The sequence below is a fragment of the Linepithema humile genome, chromosome 1, assembly GCF_040581485.1.
Source record: "Linepithema humile isolate Giens D197 chromosome 1, Lhum_UNIL_v1.0, whole genome shotgun sequence".
In the NCBI taxonomy this organism is placed as follows: domain Eukaryota; kingdom Metazoa; phylum Arthropoda; class Insecta; order Hymenoptera; family Formicidae; genus Linepithema; species Linepithema humile.
In genome coordinates, this window is record NC_090128.1 from 18,805,675 (window position 1) to 18,828,546 (window position 22,872).

A 22,872-nucleotide genomic window follows, 5' to 3' on the forward strand; every position below is an offset into this window, starting at 1 on the left:
CGTACATTAAATTCCGTGAGCAGCGGGCAGGCTCCAGGGTGATCTTTCAGTGTGGCGTCAAGTGGATTAGTGGCACATTACTCTTCGATATACTATATGTGTAGATCTTTCTTCTTCTTTCTCTCTCCTTTTTGTATTTGTAAAAGTTGGTACTTTGACATTCTATACTGTGACTGATCATCGAGTAATTCTCCCTATAGCAAATTGTTAATGAAAAGGATTCCACTTTATCTAAGATTTACTTATGAGAGAATTATGGATATGTGAAAATCCTTTAAGTATACGACATTATTTATTTATGTATGTATTAAGTAAAATATATACTAGAAGTTAATCCTACGTCTAAATTAATTATTTTGCTTATTTACTTAGATATATATATATATGCTTTAGAAGTGTATGTATCTATATATATGTATATATGTATATAAGATTATATATGTTTGATTATTTATTGAAGTAGATAGTAAAAAAAAATTTTTTTTTTTTTTTTTTCTTCCCTTTTTCTTTGTACTATATATATATGTTTGATATATAGAGATATATGTATATATAGATTTTTCTTAACATTATTTTAAACGTGTATATATACGTATTCATATATATATATGTATGTATATATATATATAGGTGTGTGTGTATAATATTATGGTTATTATTTATACTATTGAATATATATATATATATATATATATATATATATATTTATGTATTTTCTCTCTTATAAGAGATAATTAGAGATAACTTTTTATAAAAGGTAGTTATATAAAATTTTTTTTTTTTTTTTTCTTTAAAAAAAAACTTTTTTTTTGCCTAATAATAAACACAATATATATATGTATATATTTTTGTTATTCTTATCAGTTATTATCTGTGATTATAGAACTAATTATGTATATATCCTTATGCGTAATAATAAGGGTGTGGTGTTTAATTCAACGCGGATGGTACGGTGTGTGTGGCTATATTCGCTATTTTTTGCGCAACTCCTAATTCTATTAATAAGTCTCTGAGGTTGTGGTAGACGTTGTTAGTTTCGTTCTTAATATCTAATTTGATGAGTGCACCTTCGTCACGAATTGGTTTGATTATCTGCATAATTCCGGTTTGCTGTTCGGCGATGCTTCTGGTAACATTTATGGCCCTGCGGGACCATGTGGGTCCCGTGGTGGCAGGGGCTGTGTAGGCTAAGCTACATGGCACGGCTTGCCAGAAATGTTCTCTGAACCTCTCCTCGAGATGGTAGAGTTCAGCGATTGCATGGCGGACATACACGCCCCAATCTCGGAGTCCTACCTGCGCTGTCCCATCTCCGTTCATTTTTGTAACGATGCCGCGTTGCCATCCTCCATTCGTTTCGAGGGCAACAATGTCGCCTAGTTTTGTATTCGAATGGAAAAATCGTTTGTTCATCCGCTGGTTGAAGTCCTCCATCATTTTTTGGAAAGATTCTTTACTATTTTCCAGGTGAATCCAAATCAGCGTGGGCGAAAACACCCTGATTATTTTAACAGCAAACGGCGAGCGGCTCAGTGTTTGAGTATCGAGGTGTTCGATCTCCATGTTTCTATAAACAAAAAGGTGGTGTTGGGGTTAGGTGCGAATTTCGGGTCGCAACCGCGAGACCCCATAAGAAGGAGCGAAACAGATTAAAATGAGATAAAACAATAAAATGCATAAATAAGAGAAATAAGAATTGTCAGAGTTGGCGCTTATGTAAGGTTGGCAGGGAAGCTGTTGTTTATGTATTTTTTTTTTCTTCTTTTTCTTCTTTCCGTTCCCCTCTTTTTTTTCCCTTTTTTTTCTCTTTTTTTTCTCTTTTTTTTCTCTTTTTTTTTTCAAGGGAAAGAGAAATCAAGCGGTCAGTCCTTTAGTGCGAATGTATAAGTAGATGCGTCTTTTGCAGATAATAGGGGGTAGGTTCCCCTCTGTGAAGAGTCTTCTATCGGGTTTCGTTCTGCGGACGGTTGCATAGTTTCTCTATTTCCATCGCGTGGTTTTTTCAGTTTTAAGTGTAATAGGAGCTGAGTTAACGAGTCCCAAATGGCTCCAAGCAGGTATATGGACCATCCGTATACTGTGTGTAGAGCATAGCCATGCACAATGGTATCCAATATTAATTTTACTGCTCTTACTGCCAAGTAAATTCCTAAAAATCCAGCGCTTATATTGCCGAAAATTAGGAATCGATCCCAAAATTTCTGCCATGCTGACATAGCTATTTTTTCAACTGATGCCTCATCTAGGAAGTTTGCAAAGGATCCTCCATCGTGCATAATCGTAGAGTGGCCCATCATTCCTCTGGCCAAGGTGTTTAACATTGCTGGTCTCTCAGCAGGAAACATAATATGATCCCTGAGATTGCTTAAATCTCCTTCAGTGTATATGCCGCTGGTAGTAAGTGATCCGGGGCTAATATATTTCCAGCTAGGTGTTGTCATCGGTTTCATGGTCATCGGCGGTACTGTATGTATTGGTTTAGGAGTGAGTCTATACCATGCATCTCCCAGAAGATACATAGGTGGTGCGAACAAATTGCACGTAATCTGCGTTCCTTGTCGTAATAGTATATGGGTTTGCGGTGTTAAAAATTGTGTTCTGTTTTCTCGCGTCACAGGCAATTGATCATAGCATTCTTCGGTGTGTGCTACTCTTACTTCGACAGGCACACATTTTACTATGTGTATTACTTCGCCAGCCAGTAAGGCCATGTATCCTGGTCCCTTCATAAAGTGATAAGCAAAAACATCCGGTGATTGAGTGGCTATGGCTAATGAATTGTGTAATATTTTCTGTTCGAGCTGACATTGTTGCAGTAAAATATTCTTATATAGTTCACTAAATTGAGTCCGCACATGTTTCTCTACATATACAAATTTAGAATTCATATAGGTGAAAATGTCCAAATTAGCTATGCGTGATTCTTTTTTAAAAATTGCTACGCCTGGTGAAGTTTCAAAAATTACTAATTTTGGATGTTCCGTGTGGAAAAGAGTGTATCCACAAGTAGAATAGGAGTCTCTGCTTGCCAATGCAAAAACTGTGTCTTCTGTAGTCATGGAATAAACAATTTGCTGTTGTTTGTTGACGACGTCTATTATTCTGTGTGCATATCCTTCATATAATACTCCATAAGTGCCGAACCTGCAGGTATCCGTGGGCATGGATGCCCAGTAGGTATCCCCACCCTCGATGTCGGTGCAATGTGTTGCGCTCAACGCACAGGTCACTCCAGACCTCAGTTGGACTCGGTTCGTGTTTATCTTCACGTCAGCTATATAATCCTGTAGTGTAATTTTTATGGTTGCGAGTACCACGGCTTTTTCCCATGTGCCGAATGGATCGCTATATGTTGTTCCGGAACAGGTGCCATCATTATTCACGTGTCCGGCCAGTGTTACCGGTCGTGTTGCAGTTTGATTGGATTTCAATCCTGTTATTCGAGTGTTCCCGATTTCGTAAGTACCATACATATGCATTCGTTGGCAGGCGTCTCTTGATACTTCTTCTATATACGCGTGCTTTCCGTTGTACACGTCCATGGAGTGAGAGAACATTCCGCATCTCCTGATTAATCTGTCTATTTCTATTTTGCATTGTATAACTCTCGCGGAGGTAAATTCGTTAATTTGTAGCAATTGTATATAAATCTTCTGAGCTGCTACTTCTGGCTGTGGTATATCACATTCCTCTATCCCCAGTAATGATAGAGTTGTAATGTTCGTCGATGCAGATCCGCAGTCATATCCTATTATGCCTTTAGTGCCGCGTAACCAAAAATTTAGCACGGCGATTATTAAAAATCCTCGGAGATCCATCTGGAATTTAGCACGTCTAAGGTATATTAATATAGCACACCTTTAATTGTCAAGCTTGTTGTTATTACTTATTTCCTTATTTGTTAATCAATTTATCATTTATTTATTTATAAAAAATTTTTTTTGTGTAAAAATATATTTATATATATTTTTTTTTTTTTTTTTTTTATAGTTACTTATTTTAATTAATAATAATAAAGTTACTTAATTATTAGGAGTTGGTTTGATGTGTGAGATTCGTAGGCGATTAGGGTGTACAACGCGACTGTTCTTTTTTATTCTAATTCTTACGTTATTTCTATTCAATATTTCTAAGACCTCATGGGGTCCTGTGTATTGATCTCCAAATTTGCTAGGTTTAGGGCCTTTTAATAAAAAAACTTGATCACCAAGTTTGAATGTTTGTGGGTTTATTTTTTTATCATAGTGTCTTTTCGATTTAATTTTTGCTTCGACAACGTTTTCTCGGGCATTTTTCTGAATTGCGTGGAGTTGACTAACTAAATTTACAAGATATTCGTTGTAAGTTGCTAATTTATCGCCAGATGCTAAAGGTTCATTTGACGGAATTCGTGCTATTTTACCGAAGATTAATTCGTAAGGCGTGTGTTTAGTTGCTTCATGTACACTAGTGTTATAATTATACATCGCGAGACTTATCCATCTATCCCACTGTTTTTGTTCTCTTGCATATTGCTTTAAATATTCTCCTAATGCGTGATGTGATCTTTCTAATGAGCCGTTTGATTGAGGATGGAATGCGGTTGTACGGAATTTACGAATTTTAAATATTTTAGCTACCTTTTTCATTAAGTCACTGATAAAATTTCTACCCTGGTCTGTTAAAATTGCTTTCGGAGAACCGAATACACAAATAAATCGATCGACGAAAGCTTCGGCTACCGTTTCGGCAGTTTGGTCGGATAACGGTATTCCCATGCTAAATTTAGTGAGTTGGTCTTGTAGAGTTAAGATATATTCATTGCCACGTTCGGTTTTAGGCAAAGGTCCTACGATATCCATGGCGACCTTATCGAAAGATGATCCGGGTGTATCGGTAATTATCATAGGTTGTTTGGTTTTTACGCGAACTAGTTTCTTTAATTGGCAATGTAAACATTGTTGGATAAAACGCTGTACATCTATTTTTAAATTTTCCCAGTAATAATTATGTTTGATTCTATTATACGTTTTAGTTACTCCGCGATGTCCCCCAGTAGGTAAACAGTGCGTTTCTCCTATTATTATTGGTCGTAGATCTCTAGGTGGATATTTAACTAATCCATTGCAAATAATTAATTTAATTGGTGCGTCAAGGAATATTAATTGTAGCTGATTTTTGACATTGTTCCACGGTACATTGTTAATAAAATCCGTTTTAGCAATACTAAGTGTTTCAATTTTTAAATTTTCAACAGTTTCCTTTAAGTTAATTAAAGCGGTTATGATTCGAGATAAAGTTAATGTTGGGCCTTCTCGTTGTTCTTCGCTTATCGGCAATATTATATGATAATAATTTTTTACTTTAATGGTTTTAGGTTGATTTAACATAAGATTATTTAAATTTGGAAGTTTGTTTCGTTCGAATAACTTTTGCGAACCGGAATCTAAAGGTTTACCGTTTGTATCAACAAAATATGCTATGTTGTCTTTACGTAAGAATAATAGATCGCGAGATTCAATTATATTATTTTTTATTATTTGCTGATTATTAATAGTGGGTTTACTATAATTTTTGATATTGATCTCTTGGTTATTGTCTATATTTTCTTGTTCCTCGTCTTCATCACTGTTTTCTTTATCAGGCGGATCATTTCTATCGTCTAACAATATAATGTTATCGTCTATTTGCTCTTTTATTAAATTATCTTGATCGGTAATTCGACGTCGTGCTGTCCGACTTCTTGTTAGTATTTTGTCATGTGTAGGTGGACTGTGAATTAATGCTCTCTCTATTATTTGTTGATTTGGTTCATCTAATTCTTCTTGGGTAAATGGTATCGAGTCTGTATTATTTTTAATTGCATTTTCGTTTTCTTTGGTGTCGGAAAAATGTAATTCGTAATTTTCTTCCTCGCTATCAGAAAGATGCGATTTGTAATTATCATTTTCTTCAGTGTCAGAGAGGCGTAGTTCGTAATTATCATCTTCCTCTGAAGAATCGGAGAGATACAATTTATAATTATCTTCTTCTTCGTCAAATTCTCTTTGCGTTTTTAAGGTTGTTTTAGCATCTTTAGAGATTTTTTGTTTCTGTCTGCCCTTTCTAACTGGTTTACAATCGACTTCTTCAAGGTTTATAGGATTTCGTGATAATGCATCTGCGTTTACGTTCATTTCACCTGCTTTATATTCCACTTCATAATCGTATTCCGCTAATTTTAGTCTCCATCGTAATATTCTCATGTTCGCATCTTGAGCATTCTTAAACCACATTAAAGGCTTGTGATCGGTTACCAGTGTAAATTTTCGTCCATATAAGTATGGTCGAAAATGTTTAACGCAATAAACTATTGCTAATGCTTCCTTTTCGTATGTATCGTATTTCAGTTCGTTATCTGTTAAAGTACGAGATGCATAGGCCACTGGACGATCCTTATTTATTTCTCCTTGCGATAATATTCCTCCTACTGCTATCCCAGAAGCATCCGTTGTTAAAATAAATGGTTTTGAAAAATCAGGATATTGCAATACGGGCTCTTTACATAATAATTGTTTCAATATTTCGAAAGATTCTTCTTGAGTAATCGTCCATTCAAATCGTGTATCGTTTTTTAACAAATTAGTTAATGGTTTTGCCAGTTTTGAAAAATTCGGTATAAATCGTCTATAATATCCAGCGAGTCCTAAAAATTGTTTAATGTTTTTTGGTGTTTTGGGCCTAGGAAATAATTTTACTGCTTCTAACTTCTTAGGATCAGGTTTAACTCCATTTTTACTAATTATATGCCCTAGATAAGTTACTTCTGTTTTTAAGAATTCACATTTGTCCGGTTGTAATTTTAAATTGGCCTTTCGAAGCCTTTCAATTAATAAATTGTATTTCCTTTCGTGTTCTTCCAATGAGGCGGCGTAAATAACGATGTCGTCCATATAAACAAATAATTCCTGGCCTTGTAGTCCTGATAATACTAGATCCATTAAACGTTGAAAAGTAGCAGGTGCATTTTTTAATCCAAAAGGCATTCTATCGAATTCATAATGTCCAAAAGGAGTGGTGAAAGCAGTTTTATGGCCATCTGCAGGATCCATTTTTATTTGATGAAATCCGGAAGCTAAATCACATACGGAGAAGTATTGCGCTCCTCCTAATTGATCAAGAATATCGACAATATTCGGTAATGGATAAGCATCTCCGATTGTTTTATCGTTTAAAGCTCGAAAATCTAAAACCATTCTCCAGCGTTTATTTCCTTTCGAGTCTTCCTTTTTGGGTACTATCCATATGGGTGTATTATACGGTGATTGCGAAGGTTTAACTATACCTCCTGTCAGCAGTTCTTCTACTTGTTTATTTATCTCTTCCTTATGAGATTGCGGAAATCTATATTGCCTCGTGTTTATCGGTCGATCATCCGTTGTTGAAATTTGATGTTGTAATATTTGAGTGGCAGTTAAATTTTCTCCAGGTATGTGAAATCGGTCTTGACTCTGTGTAATAAGCCTTATTATGCCTTCTTTTTCTCGTGCGTTTAAGTGTTCCAAACGTAGTAGGTCGACGATTTCTGTAAGACGATCCTTTCCAGATTTTTCTGCTACTACTAGACACTTGCTACGGACTGGAGTGTTAACAGCGTCTTGACTTAGATTTTCACGCGGAGTTAACTTCTCCATGCAATCTTTTACTAATTTTTTCACATTTTCATGTTTATGTTTAGATTTCCTCTTTCGCATAAATTTATCTATCATTTCCTGAGTCTTAATTTTTGATAACGCCAAAATTTTCGAAGATGGTTTATTTTTACTCTTAATACTGTCATTAATCGTCATTTTTTTATTAAAATGTTGGATTTTATCCAGTAGCTCTTCAATTGTTACATATGTATCCTGATTTTCTTTTCCATTAATTTTCGAGAGTGATCCAACCTTTGGAAATTTTATATTTTTTAGGGAGGATAGAAAACTTCTCCCTTTTATATTTTTAAAAGAAGATTGTGTCAAATTGCGTAGCGAGGTTTGGTAACTTCCCTCCTCGCAACCGACGGGGTCTGGAGAGGTTTGGTAACTTCCCCCTCCGGGAATGATTTGATGATTCGGAAAAGTACAGAAACTTTTCCCTTCAAAGGATGTAGAGTCACTCATTTCTTTTAACGAGGTTTAACGGCTTTCCTCCCCGTTTTTAGAATTGTTCAATAATTTTGGAGGGACTTGACAACTTCCCTCTCTACTTTCAGGATCATTCTTATTTTCAACGTTATTTTTAATTTTATCTTTATCTTCAATTTTATCTTTATTTTTAATTTCCCTTTTAATTTTATTATTTGACACGTCATCATTTTTGTTTACTTTGATCTTAGTTTTATTTTTACTACCATCTTCGAATTTTTCATTATTATTAATAATGTTAACGTTATTAATGTCTCTATCGTCGAGTTCATCGTTGTTAAATTCATTTTGCATCTTAAGAGTTTCGTCGCTTTCAGGTTGTATCGTCGTCTCTTGCGTTTTCCTTAAACTATCCTGGTTAAGATCAATTTTATGGTCGTCGAGCAGTTCACTCAGGGGCCTGAGTCGAAGGGTAGGCACTCGAATTTCAACTTCTTCGTCCAAAGTGCTTATGACATTCAAATAAGCTTTTCCCGACACGTTTTCCACGATAGTATCTCCCAAATATATTCCGTGCGCTAATTTGATTTTTGGTAAATAACCTACTTTTATTTCTGGATTTTTTATTCTCACGTAAAACAAGGATTCTGATCTGGGTGATGCTACGATAGTTTCTGGAGAAGAAAATGTCACGCAGTTTCCAAAAACGTTTAGTCGTTCGTGTGCGTAATCGATAGTTGAAGCTGTTTGTTTAAAGAAATCGTTTCCTAATATTCCTGATTGCGTAATCGGAAAGTCATCGGCTACTATGTGGAATTTTACTGACTCGCCGAAAAGAGTAAGAGCGATTTCTCCGAGTGTATAAACGGGGTAATTATTTATACCATTTAACTGTAAAACGTTATTATAATTAATATTTAAATTTTGAGGCACAAAATTTTCCTTAATTATGTTAGGACCGGAACCTGTGTCTAGCATAAAAGTTATGGGCAAAATCATTTCGTTAATTTTTATTTGGACAGTAGGTACGCGACTCTGTTTGTTAAGATTTACAGTTACGGGCCGAATTTCCGAAGGGTCACTTTTTACGCATTTTTCTGTGAGGTCGACGGGCGTAAGGTCTGGTCGGACCCCTGCGGTACGCCCGATTTCGAGGGGCCGTTCCCATTTCCCGTGTTTCCTCCTCTTTTACGATTATTACTTGCAATGCGCAATTGACAATTTTCAATTAGGTGCCCGTTTTCTTTACAATAACGGCAAAACGTTCCGTCAGCAGAATTTGCTGGTTGATTAGGATTTGAACGGCAGTTTTTAGCTGTATGGCCCAAGTTATTACAAATTTGACAGATAATTCTGTTTTGATTATTAAGATTTGTTTGCTCGTTTTGTTTTTTCCAACAATTATTGGCAGAATGGCCCGGTCGGTCGCACCACTGGCAAATTATGGAGATCTTATTGTTAAAATTACTTATTTGGTTATTAGAATTATTTAGGCGGCAATTTTTTGCATTATGACCCGGTTTAAAACATAATTGACATTTTATGGTATTTTCCTGCACCATATTTATTGATCGTTGAGCTTGAGGATCACGTAATCGACACTTTTCTGCACTATGTCCGCGTTTTTTACAAATCTGGCAAATTAGGATTTCAGTGCTTAAATTATTTTGTTTAAAAGAGTCTGCCATTTGCATAAGTTTTCTACAATTAGCTGCTGAGTGGCCAATTTTAAAGCAAATTTGACAAATTCTGGAACGATTTTCCTGTACATTATTTCGGTCGGAGTTAGCAGGTCCATGTCGTAAATCTGTAATAGCACGAAGCTCTCTTTCTATCCGTAGGGCATCTGTTACAGTCGCTTGTACGTCTAAGTTTCGAGCGATCCTCTGCTCGATTTCGGGTTTTAGGCCTCGGATGAAACATTTACACATGTCTTTTTCTAAAGATGCTCGCACGTCGTGATCTGTTAACGCGTGTTCTGAACTACGATAGGCTTCTCGTATCTGTTTTCCTAAGAGTTTTACACGATTAGCATAAGTGACGACATCCTCGTCATTCTTTTGATATACGTTTCCTAATTCTCCCTGTAACTGATACACATTTTTAGATCCGCCGTAAATTTGTTTTAGATATTTAGTTAACTGAGCTACTGTTTCGAAATCTTGATCTCTAATTGTTCGTCGCGCCTCACCTACTATTCGCGTTCGTAAAATTTTAGTAAATTGAGGCTCTGCTTCATGGGGCAACATAGACTTTGCCACTTCGCATCCTTCGATAAAATAATTTAATGGGATATTTTTTCCGTCGAAAAATGGAACGGCTTCGACCGCGTATTTTAGGGTAGCAAACGGATTACCTTGCGCCATATTTTTCACCCTTTTACTGTCACTTGGACTTAGTTTAAAATTTAAGTGTTCGTTCTCACCACACGGTCTAATAGTCTCGTCACCAGAATCGTCGGAACCGTACTCGGGAGCACTGGGTTCCACTAAAAACGCTTCAATTTCAGGTTCGTTAGCGTTGAATTTAATTCGTTTAGGGACGCGAGCGGAGGAGGCTGCTGGAGTGGATGTGTGAAGTGTATCTAATGTATCTGATTTAGTTTTCTTTTTGTTTTTTATTGCGGCATTAAATTGTTCTTCTATTTTATCTTTATCGGAGTTAGACCTCGTTGTCATTCCTACCTCTCAAAAATTGCACTTTTCATCCCGGACGAGCCCCCAATTTTTATTCTTTCTATCAAGTCTGTTACGTCCTGATAGATATAGAATTTTTTCGTTGGGCTCGGCGATCGACGTAAACGGACCTGACCGCACGAGCCGAGCGGCACGTTTAGGACTTGCGACGGGTCAGCGACTGGAAGAGTCGTTTTTACTCCGTCAACAAGTCAACCGCTCGTAGTTCCCTTTTTGGGTCAAGGAATTGAATCCCTATTACCCGGGGCGGAACCTTTGTGCGCAATTTGAGAGGGAAGGTGTGAGGGGGGTGACGAACGAGGAGGGTGTGGTTAAATGAAAAAGAACAAAAGTTTAATTTATTAAAGACAACATTTTAATTTGATTGAATTTATAATTAGGATACAAAAACTTAATTCTTAATCGCATATATTAATAATTTTATTTATGTATTCTTTACAAGTGTGTGTGTGTATGTGTGTGTGTGTGTGAGTGTTTTATTTTTCCGGAGGGAGGACAGAAGAAATAATAAAATAAAGAGAAATGAACTGACTTACTCGTTGCAGAGTAGTTTCGGATCGCGTTGAATATGTTCGGTGGTTCTGAGCAGGCGCCCCGTTGAGGGAAGGTGTTGTATAGGCGTCGGACCCTTTTGTAAACGAGTGGGCACCCTACTGCGGGATGGTGTCGTCAGGGTGATGGGCCTTCTACTTGAGATGCACCACGAGATGGTCGCGACAAAGTATCAACTGATTTTACTCTTTGATTCGCGCCCCCGAACTACTCGAAAAACTGTTTCGAGAAACTGAGCTAAACGGAATAACTGCGCAAACTGCTTGAAAAACTGTGTGTGATTGTGTCCGGAGCCACCAGAACACGGGTTTTTATACTTTTTCTTTGGGGTAGATCCCTTTGGAAAATCTTAGGTTTTTGGAGCGGGGATCGAATAGGAATTAGTCTTGCGAGAAAATTTTTAATGTGGGGGAGGATGGCGTCATTTTTAGCTAATAGGATTGGGTTTAGATGATTAGGTTACTTGAAATGAGATAGGAAGAAAGAGGCCCTAACGAATAAGGAATAGCGTCGTTTCGGGTCCATATATGATGAGGGTAGGTTTTTGAGGTGGCGTAACCCGGTTGGTGTTAATTAGTATAGGTGGGGTGCATCTCAGTGTCTTAAGATCTGGGTGGGCGTAGTCTTTAGACCAGTGCTCGGAATTAGTCTGAACATTTCAGCCGATTTCCGTGGTATACGCCTCCTTTCCTCTCCTTACCGCGCACGCCGCAGCCGCTAGGGCCAGCGCCGCCGAGCGTTAGGAGCGACACTATCTGATTATGAATGGGTTCTTTTCCCTATTTATTAAAATTTTAAAAAATGTATTAAAATTTATTAAAAATAAATTTTTTATTTTTAAATTTATTAAGTGGAAATATTTCAATAGATTTCCACGTCACCCATGAGATACTAATGCTGACGCGTTTTTTTTTTAAGTAGTTTCCCCCGTAGACCTATTCCACTAAAGATAAAAATAAATTCTTAATTTAAAAAAAAATATATATAAAAGAGATTTTCTTAATTAGATTTTCTTAGCCTTTTATGAGAATGAACAATTGATGCAATAATGTAGATAGAAACCACTTTTTGAAAAACGTGTCAGTATTAGTACCTCATGGGTGACGTAGAAATCTATTGAAATATTTCCACTTAATAAATTTAAAAAAAAATTTATTTTTAATAAATTTTAATAAATTTTTTTAAATTTTAATAAATAGGGAGAAGAACCTACTCATAGAACCTAATCAGATAGTGCCGCTCCTAACGCTCGGCGGCGTTGGCCCTAGCGGCTGCGGCGCGCGCGGTAAGGAGAGGAAAGGAGGCGTATACCACGGAAATCGGCTGAAATGTTCAGACTAATTCCGAGCACTGCTTTAGACCATACGATGGAATGATGGGTGGTCTATAGAAGTGCTTGCCCCGATTTTCGGCTTTCGGATTGGGTGGTTAAGAATCGGTATATAAGTTCGCAAAGCCTTGGGTCACTGATCTAATAAATTTGACAGTTTACGACTGTCGCGTGCCCTTGGTGTCGCGTGGAGAGTGCGACTAATGCATCTCGGTTTCCCAGACCTACTAAACACGTGCGCCGTATCAGGTGTCGCGCCTTCTCGGCATGCGACTGCGGTCATTCCCCGATCGTTACTCGGTAAAACCCTATCTACTAGCTAGAGTTCCCGTAGGTGGAATCCAAAAATATGACTAGTTGGTGCCAGTTTTTCTTTTTATCTCTTACTCTAACCGTCTGGAGTCGGTTAAGGACTCCAGCTACCGCGAAGTTTTGACTTTTACGGTTTTTCTGGCGACGATAGGCACGCTGAGCGGCCAAGGTATTTTGAAATATCCATGCTATTTTTCTCTGTGAGAAGATTCGAGCTCCTGGTGTCTCATGAGAAAAACAGCTCTGGCGTTATAATATTTCTTAAGAGTTTTTGTTGGTTCCGCGTTTACTAGGTCTGGTATTTAATGAAAAGAAAAGAATCGTAGTAGTATATGGCAGGTATGGGGCGTCACAACAAACCCCCACCACCTACCCCATATTTGACCCACTGACCTACATTTGGTCTGGCGTCAAAACAAATGACGTCACAGGGAGGGGAGAGGGAAAAGATGGCGGCAGTGGGTCCAACATGATGGACGTCTACAAGATGGCGGCTGTTGACAAGATGGCGGCTGTTGACAAGTGATTTTTATTTTTCGGAATTGAGAAAAATCCAAGCTGGGTTCGAACCTGGATCGCTGGATTTCTAGTCCTGGTCCTAGTCTGCTGGGCTACCTATACATCTAATGATAGTAAAATGGTGTATCGTATTTATGGCTATGGGACCTGGTAGGGAGGGGATGTATATATGCTGGGACCGCGTCTATATGATGTACCCCGGACTCTGTGGCAGGTATGGAACATGTAAACAAACGACGTCACACAGTCGCCTCTAGTCTGCGAAGGGAAGGGATGTATATATGTTGGGGCCGCGTCTATACGAGGTACCCCGGACTCTCTGGCAGATATGGAGCATGTAAACAAACGACGTCACACAGTCGCCTCTAGTCTGCGAAGGGAAGGGATGTATATATGTTGGGGCCGCGTCTATACGAGGTACCCCGGACTCTCTGGCAGATATGGAGCATGTAAACAAACGACGTCACACAGTCGCCTCTAGTCTGCGAAGGGAAGGGATGTATATATGTTGGGGCCGCGTCTATACGAGGTACCCCGGACTCTCTGGCAGATATGGAGCATGTAAACAAACGACGTCACACAGTCGCCTCTAGTCTGCGAAGGGAAGGGATGTATATGTGCTGGGGCCGCGTCTATATGAGGTACCCCGGACTCTCTGGCACGTATAGCGAACAAAAGAATGACGTCGCAGCGACGAATGATCATTCGACTTTTAGTTTGATATTTGGTGTGATGGTTAAGGGGTCGAGCGCGCGATATTGCGTGAACGGGGTGAGCGTCAGCCACCCGTTTTCGCAGATTGAACGTGCTGTAAGAATTGACGATGGCGAGTGGAGCGTGCAGGAACATGCGAAAAGGGAAGGAAACAAATGCAAGAAATGGAATACAAAAATATGTTTATTTGCAACAATTTTTTTCTTAAAAGTACATGGTCGAACGTTATAGACAAAAATATTTTATTTATTTGGAGAGTTTTCAGAGAGTCATAAACAAATCCATATATGCAAGAAAAATGTACGTTCGTATAGATTACAATTTTCGCTGCAACTTGATTATCCGTACAATTTGATTGAAGTAAAGTGCAATTAATTCTAAAAATATTATTTCAAAGTACGTATCGAGAAATGTTAAATCTTTTAGTTGCAAACGTACATTATGTTGAATATTGTGACAATTAGTGTTTATAGTGTGTTTTACAATGTTACTTTCGATGAAGTTCTTGTTGGGTAAATTTATCTGTATTTCATTAATAAGATATTTAGAGCAATCATTAACACTGTTTGCGATTATATTTAACTGATTTAAATTAGCGTTTACGCAATCGAGTAAGTTTTCCAGTCCGAGAAAAGTAGTCTTTTGCATTGCTATTGCGTAGGAATATGTTCGTGGTTTCTTCGGAGTATGGATGATTTCTTCTGCAGCCAAGTTACTTCCCGAAGAAGGCTCTTCTTGCTCCTGATATTTTAATAGCAGGGCTCTTGCTCCATAGGTGGTGGTGAAATTTATAATTATCTTCTTGATAATAATAGAGTTAGACTTAACACTATTTCCATTTAAATAATCAGTCATAAGTTCCATGTTTTCTTGAAATTGCTGCCACTCCACCATGTTGAAGCAAATACCCTCGGCTCCCTTGGAAGTAAATTTAACAGCGGGTTGGAAATCAAACTCGTCATCGTTGATTGAAGTTTGCAACCCAACATGAATTTTTTTCGTATATGAGGAATTGAGTCCGTAAGTGGTGTTGGCTAACATCATATAATTTTGCTCAAATTTTTCTCCATTGAAGTATCTTGCTCCGGAAACGTCACCGCGCACTTCGTGATGTTCAGAATTTAAAATTTCTTTGCGTTTACTCATGATACTAGTTTTCACGTAGACACAAAATGAAATACAAAAATGCTGTATCTTCTTTATTGTTGCTGCTGTTGTTACTGCTGTTGCTGCTGCTGCTGAACCCGCACGTTCGAATGTCAGAAAACGAATGATTAAAATTTTCCCAATCGCATGGAGTAGAAAATCGGAAAAGTAGTGGGAAAATGCGTGCGCATAAAAATTTTGAGTCATCTGATTGGATACGATGTTTATTGCTTCTACATTTTCTCGAACTCTCTTAAAAACGACCGTTGATAAAAGAAGGCGTAAGGACATCGGTTCGTGCGCTGTTACATCCTGCACAGTCTCGCATTACAATTATTCGGAAAAAAATCAAAAAGGGTACAAAAGGAAGAGAAACTGAGGACTGAGGAATGAGAAAAAATTAAAATATTGCAGTCAACGGAATTTTTACGAGCTTTCATCCTAAAAAGCTCTAAAACTATAAATCTCCAATCCGATAAAACTATTTATTTACACTTGGACCCTGGAAAAATTACATTTTAAACATATGGAATCTAAAGGGTTAGACAAAAAAAAGATCGGAAATATCCGTACCGTTAAAAAAAGAAGCAATTTACAATAGGGTAAGCAAATGTAAACCTTTTTATATTACACGTGAAAGTTTATTACTGTGAGTTTTCGAAATTAAGTTTTGCTCACGTACTAACTCTCAATTAAATTGTAAAAAGTTATAGGAAAAGAATATCGACATCGTCCGAAGGGTATTTTTTATCTGATAAACCCTTCGAACACTAAAGTAATATACACCTTGTAAAGTTGCCGCCAATGTGCGGAAATCTTTGTGAAAGATGTACAACTTGAAACTGATTGATTTTTTTGATCCGACTGAAGGTATAAATAGGAAGTTTGAGACGGAGAAAAATCGCATTTCAAAATTCTCAGTGTAGTGGACAACACGCGTCGTGTTTCTTCGTATCGTGAATTCGGGCGAAATTATCTTGAGTACGCGAAAATGGTTGAGAATTTAAGAAAAACCGTCGAGACATGCTTACTACTGTCACGCGCTTTGTGCGGACTCGATGTGAGCAGATATTTATCGCTGTTATCAGACAACGATGAAAAAAATTTTGAAGTGTTTGCGAAATTTGCGGGGCTGTGTCCTAGTGCAGTGCTAGCGGTGCTATTTCGCTTGGGGCATTTTGCCTCCTATCAGAGACTTGTAATCTACGCGGGTGAAGTTATCGAAATGAGAAGTATTTTCGGTGATGGAGAAGTGGAGGATGCGGGTGGGCATATAGCTTTTCTATTATTTTATTTTCATCGATCGATTTCGGAAGCAAGTGAAAACGGTGAGTTTATATTCCAATTTTTATTATATATATATGTATATATAATTTTCAAAAATTAAAAGAGTAAAATCTTTTAGGAGTAGAACATCGGAATGTATCGCCTCGCAGGATCGCGGGGGTGAGAGGAGTGCAACGTATTGCACGTCCTGAAGAGTATACTCCTCCTCACGGAATAAGGCGACGGGCTGATACTTCACCCGAAGCCGGACCCTCACGTGAGTCTTATCACACATTCTTTTATGAAAAATAAGCATTTCATATTGGTAAATTTTTTTAAAATAATGAAATATTAAATGTTTTTAGGGCGTGCACGTATCGAGCTCACACCTGAGCCACCTCTCGTTAACTTGGATAGCGAGAGCGAGGAAGAAGAAGTTGGAACTCACGAAGTGAGTTCATTTGACGAGGAAGAGATTTTTTCACCAGGTGAGTAATGAGAAATTTATCGCAGTAAGAAAATGGATAAAAATTTTTTATCCGCTAAAAAACAATGGTGAATTTTTTAGAGTTTAACCAAGAAGGTGAAAATACAATAATAATAGAAGATTCGGAGGAGGAGGAGGATGAGGATGATGATGATAATGAGGTACAAGAGGAAGATATGGGGGAGGAGCTGAGTGGAACGGAAGAACAGACTCTAGAGGAACTTTTGAGGGAAAGAGGTAAATACAATTATACATTTTTGCATAGATAACGCTTTCATACTCGAATACCTTTATTCTAACCGGACGAAATTTTTAGGAATTGTTTTCCCGGAAATTTCTTACTCGCCGGAATATTAGTGATCAATGATCAACACGATCAACGGTGAACAAGAAAGGGAATAATCCTGTATAAAGGTGAGAGAATTTAATATGAAATGTATTACTATTTTTAATTTTAACAACACGTAAAATTCGAGTATGGAAGTGTAAAAACAATAATTTTAAAGATAAACTAATTCGTTTGTTTTCGATTTTTCCAGTTCAGTTTGGTGGAGGAGGGGGAGGAATGGAAGAAAACACGCAGCAGCAGCAGCAGTCGGCGGAAAATCAAGCCGAAGAAACCGACGACAACGAGATAGGAGTTCGTGGGGAGGGGAGACTGGAGAGAGAAGAGGATGAGGAAGCGTTGTTTCCGGAGAATCAGGTTGGTGCGCCGGAACAGATCGCGAATCATAACGGGGATAATTTTAATTATTTAGATTTAATAAGGGAAAACGTGCGTGAGTTTAGAAATTTCGGTGTAGTAGGGAGAGAGGCTGGTTTTCGCCTTCGATCATTACCAGAGGGGGAGGAGGTTTACGCGTGGTTAGAAAACGCGTTTCGCGAGCTTTATGCGTACGCGGTACTTTCCTGTGTTCCCGGTGATTACATCGGACTTAGTTTCGATTCCCCGAATCTTTCACACGGGCCCGCGGGTATTTCGTTCCGACCATCTCGTGATTTGACTCACGAGAATATCTGGAACCTCGTGAGTTCGTTAGCTCAAAGCTCCGGGGGCTTGAACGTAGCGCAAGAATTCAATATCCACGTTTACCGTGTCACTCCTCCTACGGGTCGTGCGGGTAATGCGCTTGATATCGCTGGTAAACGCTCGATTTTAACGATATCTAACTCGGATAACTTATGTTTTCCTCGCGCACTCGTAACGGCGCAAATTTACAATGAACGTGGTAATTTACGTACGGGTAGCCTACAAGAAAGATGGAACGCCGTGAGATACCGTCATTCCTCGTTACAACGTGAGTTGGCACGTGATTTAACGAGGAAAGTCGGTATTACAATTCCAGAAGAGGGTTGCGGTATTCGCGAAATCGAGCATTTTCAGCAATATTTAGCCGCGGAAAACATCGCGATAATGGTTTATAGTGCGGAAACTTTTGGTCACGGGGGTAAAGTCTTATTTGATGGAAATGCGATACTAGCCTCACTACATCGCGAACCGGTCGCGAGTTTAAACATATTACATCACGCTGAATTACGACATTACAGCGTTATTTTAAATTTAAGAGCCGCCGCGGGTAGCCGAGGTTATTATGTACCATGTAACGTTGGTTACCGCAGCGATGTAAGGGGACACCGATGCTCAAATAAATGCCCTCGGTGTTACGCGGTACCTTCGTGCGAGCGATTCGACGCGGAGCGTATTCATTGCGAAAATTGTAATCGCAAATTTTTCAATCACGCGTGTCTTGAGCATCATCGTGCGCAAAAATCATACGATGGGCAATCGTCTCGTAGCGTTTGCAACACCGTATGTTTTTGCGAAGAATGCGGTCGTTTAATCGAGCGTAATAGACAACACGAATGCGGCGTGACTTACTGTTTAACGTGTCGTTCTGCCCAGCCGTTGAATCATCTTTGTCACATGCTTCCTCTCCCTCACAAAGCTAATTTCCGTACTAACGACACGGAGCACATTTTGGGAGAGGGAGGAGAGCAACAACAAAACGCAGGTGAGTGCGTACTTAAAACAGAAAGTCGCGTCGCATTCGTGTTTTACGATTTCGAGACGCGACAGGATGACACGCTTCAAGGTACCGCGAGTGTAAATATTCACGTACCTACACTTTGCGTCGCGCAGCAGATTTGCGAAACGTGTGCCGAGATTGAGGATACTTCGGTGCGCTGTCGGTGGTGCGGTATTCGTGAATACATAATTCGTCGTGATCCTGTAAAGGAGTTTGTAGATTTCGCGACACGTCCGACTAAATATTTTAAACACATAATTTGTATAGCTCATAACGCGAAAGCATTCGATGCGCAATTTATCCTACGCTATATTGTTGAGAGCGGAACCGCCTTAGAACCGCGGGTAATCTTAAACGGGACGAAAATTGTAGTACTAACAGTGGGACATACGAAATTTATCGATAGTATTAATTATATGCCAATGCGTTTATCGGAGTTACCGAAGGCTTTTGGCCTGACAAATACTTCGGACAAAGGCATTTTTCCGCATTTATTTAATACCAACGATAATCAGTCATATGTCGGTCCGTTGCCGGATATTCGATATTGTTCACCCGATAGTATGAATACGAACGAGCGAGAAAAGTTTTTAGCGTGGCACGCGGAAATGATTCGTACGAATTATGTGTTTGATTTTGAATGCGAGATATTGCGTTACTGTCGCAACGACGTGAATATTCTGAGACGCGCGTGTATGTCTTTCAGAAAGATTTTCTTGAAGTGCGGTCGCGTGTGTCCGTTCGAGGAATGCACAACAATCGCTTCCACGTGTATGAGGGTTTTTAGAAAAAACTTTTTACGTGAAAGAGAAATTGGAATAATTCCACCGGGCGGGTACAGACGCGCGAATACCCAATCGCGGAAGGCGCTTCAGTGGCTGGTGTGGAAGGAGCGCGAGCTCGGACATAACATCACCCACGCAGGACGCACTCGGGAATATCGTCTGCAAGACGGCACGCTAGTCGATGGTTATTACGAGTCGGTGGAAAACGGTATAACACACTATCACGTGTTGCAATTCCACGGTTGTTTTTGGCACGGATGTCCGTCGTGTTTTAAGATTAATCGCGATAGGGAACTAACGGTAAACAACGAACGCGGCGATACGATTGATTTGCGTTATGAGCGCACCATCGCAACAACGTATCGTCTTCGAAGACGGGGGTACTCGGTGATAGAGAAGTGGGAATGCGTCTTTGATCGCGAAATGATGGAAAATAGGGAAATGCGTGAATTTTTACAAAATCACCCGATGATAGAAATTGAGCCGCTCAACCCGCGCGATGCGTTCTACGGTGGACGTACAGGGAACATCGTGACGCGGTACGAGATTACGGATACGGAGAAGATACGTTACGTGGACGTGTGTTCTCTGTACCCGTACGTACTGAAGACCGGGGTTTTCCCGATCGGACATCCCACGGTGTACGTCGCGGAGGAATGCTCGACTCTAATTGGCATAGGACCGTGTTACAATTTTGATTCCGTCGAAGGTCTCGTGCGTTGCAGGGTACTCCCTCCGAGCGATCTCTTTCACCCCGTATTACCCTATCGCGTGCGTGGAAAGCTACTATTCGCGTTGTGTCGCAGTTGTTGCGAAACATTTTCACACGAAGAATGTACCCACGAGCCGTCCGAGCGAGAATTCGAGGGTACGTGGGTATCGCTTGAATTGCGCAAAGCCATCGACAAAGGTTATCTCGTAACGAGGGTTTGTGAGATTTGGCAATACACTACAGCTCGCTACGATCCCGATACACAGCAGGGTGGATTATTCACGGAATATATAAACACATTTTTAAAATTGAAACAAGAAGCCAGCGGATGGCCGAGCGAGTGTGAGGATGACGTGTCTAAAGAACAATATCTTCGCGACTACGAGAAAACCGAGGGTGTCGTTCTCGATAAGCAAAACATCGCGAAAAATCCTGGTTTGCGCTCGGTCGCGAAGCTATGTTTAAATTCTTTTTGGGGGAAATTTGGTCAACGATCCAACCTGCCGAATACCGAGATCGTAAAAACTCAACAGCGTTTAGCGAGTTTACTCACGAGTCCTCAGCATGAGATAATCGAAATATTACCCGTAAACGAAGAAGTGATGTATGTTTCGTGGCGACTGCGAGAAGAGCTGGACGTACCCTCGCCTCTTACTAACGTGGTTATAGCGGCTTTCACGACGGCACAGGCGCGTCTTGTATGATACGAATATTTAGATAAATTGGATCGTCGCGTTTTATATTACGATACCGACTCGTGTATTTACGCGAGCAGCGGTGTCTCCGATGAATACGAAGTGCGTAAAGGTAATTTCCTAGGCGATATGACGGACGAACTCGAGAGCTATGGTTGCGGTAGCTATATCGAGGCGTTTGTATCGGGTGGTCCGAAATTTTACGCATACGTAGTTCGCACAGCGGAAGGGCAAACGCGAGAAGTTTGCAAAGTAAAGGGCATAACTCTAAATTTCGAAAACTCACGCTTAGTTAATTTTAATAGTATTAGGGAATTATTATTACGTAAAGAGCGAGAAGGTCAAGAGGAAGAGGAGGAAGGAACGGAGTCGGCAACGGTAGAATCGCGTTCGATAAATCTACGTTTCAGAGCAATTCGACGTACAGCCTTTCACGAAATAATAACACGCGACGAAGTGAAAGCTTGCACACCCGTGTTGCTAAAACGTAGATTTCTCGACAGTCGTTGTTCCGTCCCTTATGGATATTTATCCGAATGCTAATTGTTATTTCACGATGCTATTCCTTCGCTCTATTTTATTATTTAAATAATTACACGCATGTTTTCCCCATATATGTAAAGTTTATAAATTTTTTTGTAAAAAGTAAATAAAAATTGTGTTGTAAAAATAGAATAAGAATAGGCTAAGAAAATGATAAAATTATAGAAAAAAGTCATGTAAAGATTTAAGAAATAATAAAATTGTTTATATTTTATATCGTTTTTGCTTTGTATTTATATTCTGAAAAAATAATTCTCCAATGATTTTTCTCCAAGTTTATTTTCCCCTTTCTCTCTCTCTCTCCCCACATACATTCACGTAAAACGACTATTTTTGCCCAATTCTTTCCGTGGAAAGCAGCTTTTCATCGTGGGGGAGTATCATAAGCTCATGAACTCACTCCCCCGCGCGCGCAGGCGCTGACGCGAGCAATTCCGCTTGTTCAGCATTTACGCTTGTCCAGCTTCTCCGGTCTGAATCAGCTCGTAAAAGACCGCCGCGAAGTACGCTGGCGCGCGCGCACCTCCGCCGCGGAGTGCCCTCTTCCGCGATGGTAAGCTTACTTCATCGTACCGTTACACGGCTTTTTTTATGTTAGTGAAGACACGAGCGGTGTTCATTTCACAAGATGGACGTACGCTGGAAACATCCCTGGACGGCTATTGTCAGCGGTCCCACCGGCTGTGGTAAAACGGTCTTTGTAAAATCCTTTCTCAAATATTTACCCGAAATGGCCGATGTTTCTTTTGAAAGAGTCTTATTTTATTACGCCGAATGGCAAGACGCATATCGTCAACTACAATACATGTTTGCGAAAACAAAAGAGAAAGTGGGAGGACATGGAAGAGGGGAGGGTAAAATAAAGAGAAATATAATCGAGTTTCGCGAAGGGCTACCGCAAACGGACGATTATTCTTGCGATCCTCTCGCACCAAAATTGGTGATAATCGACGATCTTATGAGAGAATCATCCTCGTGCGACGTAATCGTGGATCTTTTTACAA

General features: G+C 39.3%; 3 protein-coding genes across 3 annotated transcripts; 2 read left to right on the forward strand and 1 right to left on the reverse strand.

Annotated features, from left to right (window-relative positions):
* Nucleotides 1-1,532: 1,532 nt before the first annotated feature.
* On the reverse strand, nucleotides 1,533-2,933 carry LOC136997283 (uncharacterized). Its single transcript, XM_067347854.1, has one exon. The coding sequence runs from the start codon at nucleotides 2,886-2,888 to the stop codon at nucleotides 1,863-1,865; it is 1,026 nt and encodes a 341-aa protein (XP_067203955.1). The 5' UTR covers nucleotides 2,889-2,933; the 3' UTR covers nucleotides 1,533-1,862.
* A 7,646-nt stretch (nucleotides 2,934-10,579) lies between these two features.
* On the forward strand, nucleotides 10,580-19,469 carry LOC136997022 (uncharacterized). The gene is made up of 3 exons (XM_067347148.1): nucleotides 10,580-16,896; nucleotides 16,985-19,285; nucleotides 19,401-19,469. Exons 2-3 carry the CDS (start codon nucleotides 17,672-17,674, stop codon nucleotides 19,467-19,469), a joined length of 1,683 nt encoding a protein of 560 aa, XP_067203249.1. The 5' UTR covers nucleotides 10,580-16,896; nucleotides 16,985-17,671.
* LOC136997282 (uncharacterized) lies at nucleotides 19,103-22,363 on the forward strand. Its single transcript, XM_067347848.1, has one exon. It carries the CDS (start codon nucleotides 19,550-19,552, stop codon nucleotides 21,332-21,334), a length of 1,785 nt encoding a protein of 594 aa, XP_067203949.1. The 5' UTR covers nucleotides 19,103-19,549; the 3' UTR covers nucleotides 21,335-22,363.
* Nucleotides 22,364-22,872: the final 509 nt, after the last annotated feature.

Bases quoted from the DNA above. Each gene is read 5' to 3' on its own strand.
- LOC136997022 (XM_067347148.1), top strand. From the start codon at position 17,672: ATGGAAGAAAACACGCAGCAGCAGCAGCAGTCGGCGGAAAATCAAGCC. The intron at 19,286-19,400 runs GTGCGCTGTCGG...TAATTTGTATAG, and splicing joins CCGAGATTGAGGATACTTCG to CTCATAACGCGAAAGCATTC.
- LOC136997283 (XM_067347854.1), bottom strand. From the start codon at position 2,888: ATGAATTCTAAATTTGTATATGTAGAGAAACATGTGCGGACTCAATTT.
- LOC136997282 (XM_067347848.1), top strand. From the start codon at position 19,550: ATGCCAATGCGTTTATCGGAGTTACCGAAGGCTTTTGGCCTGACAAAT.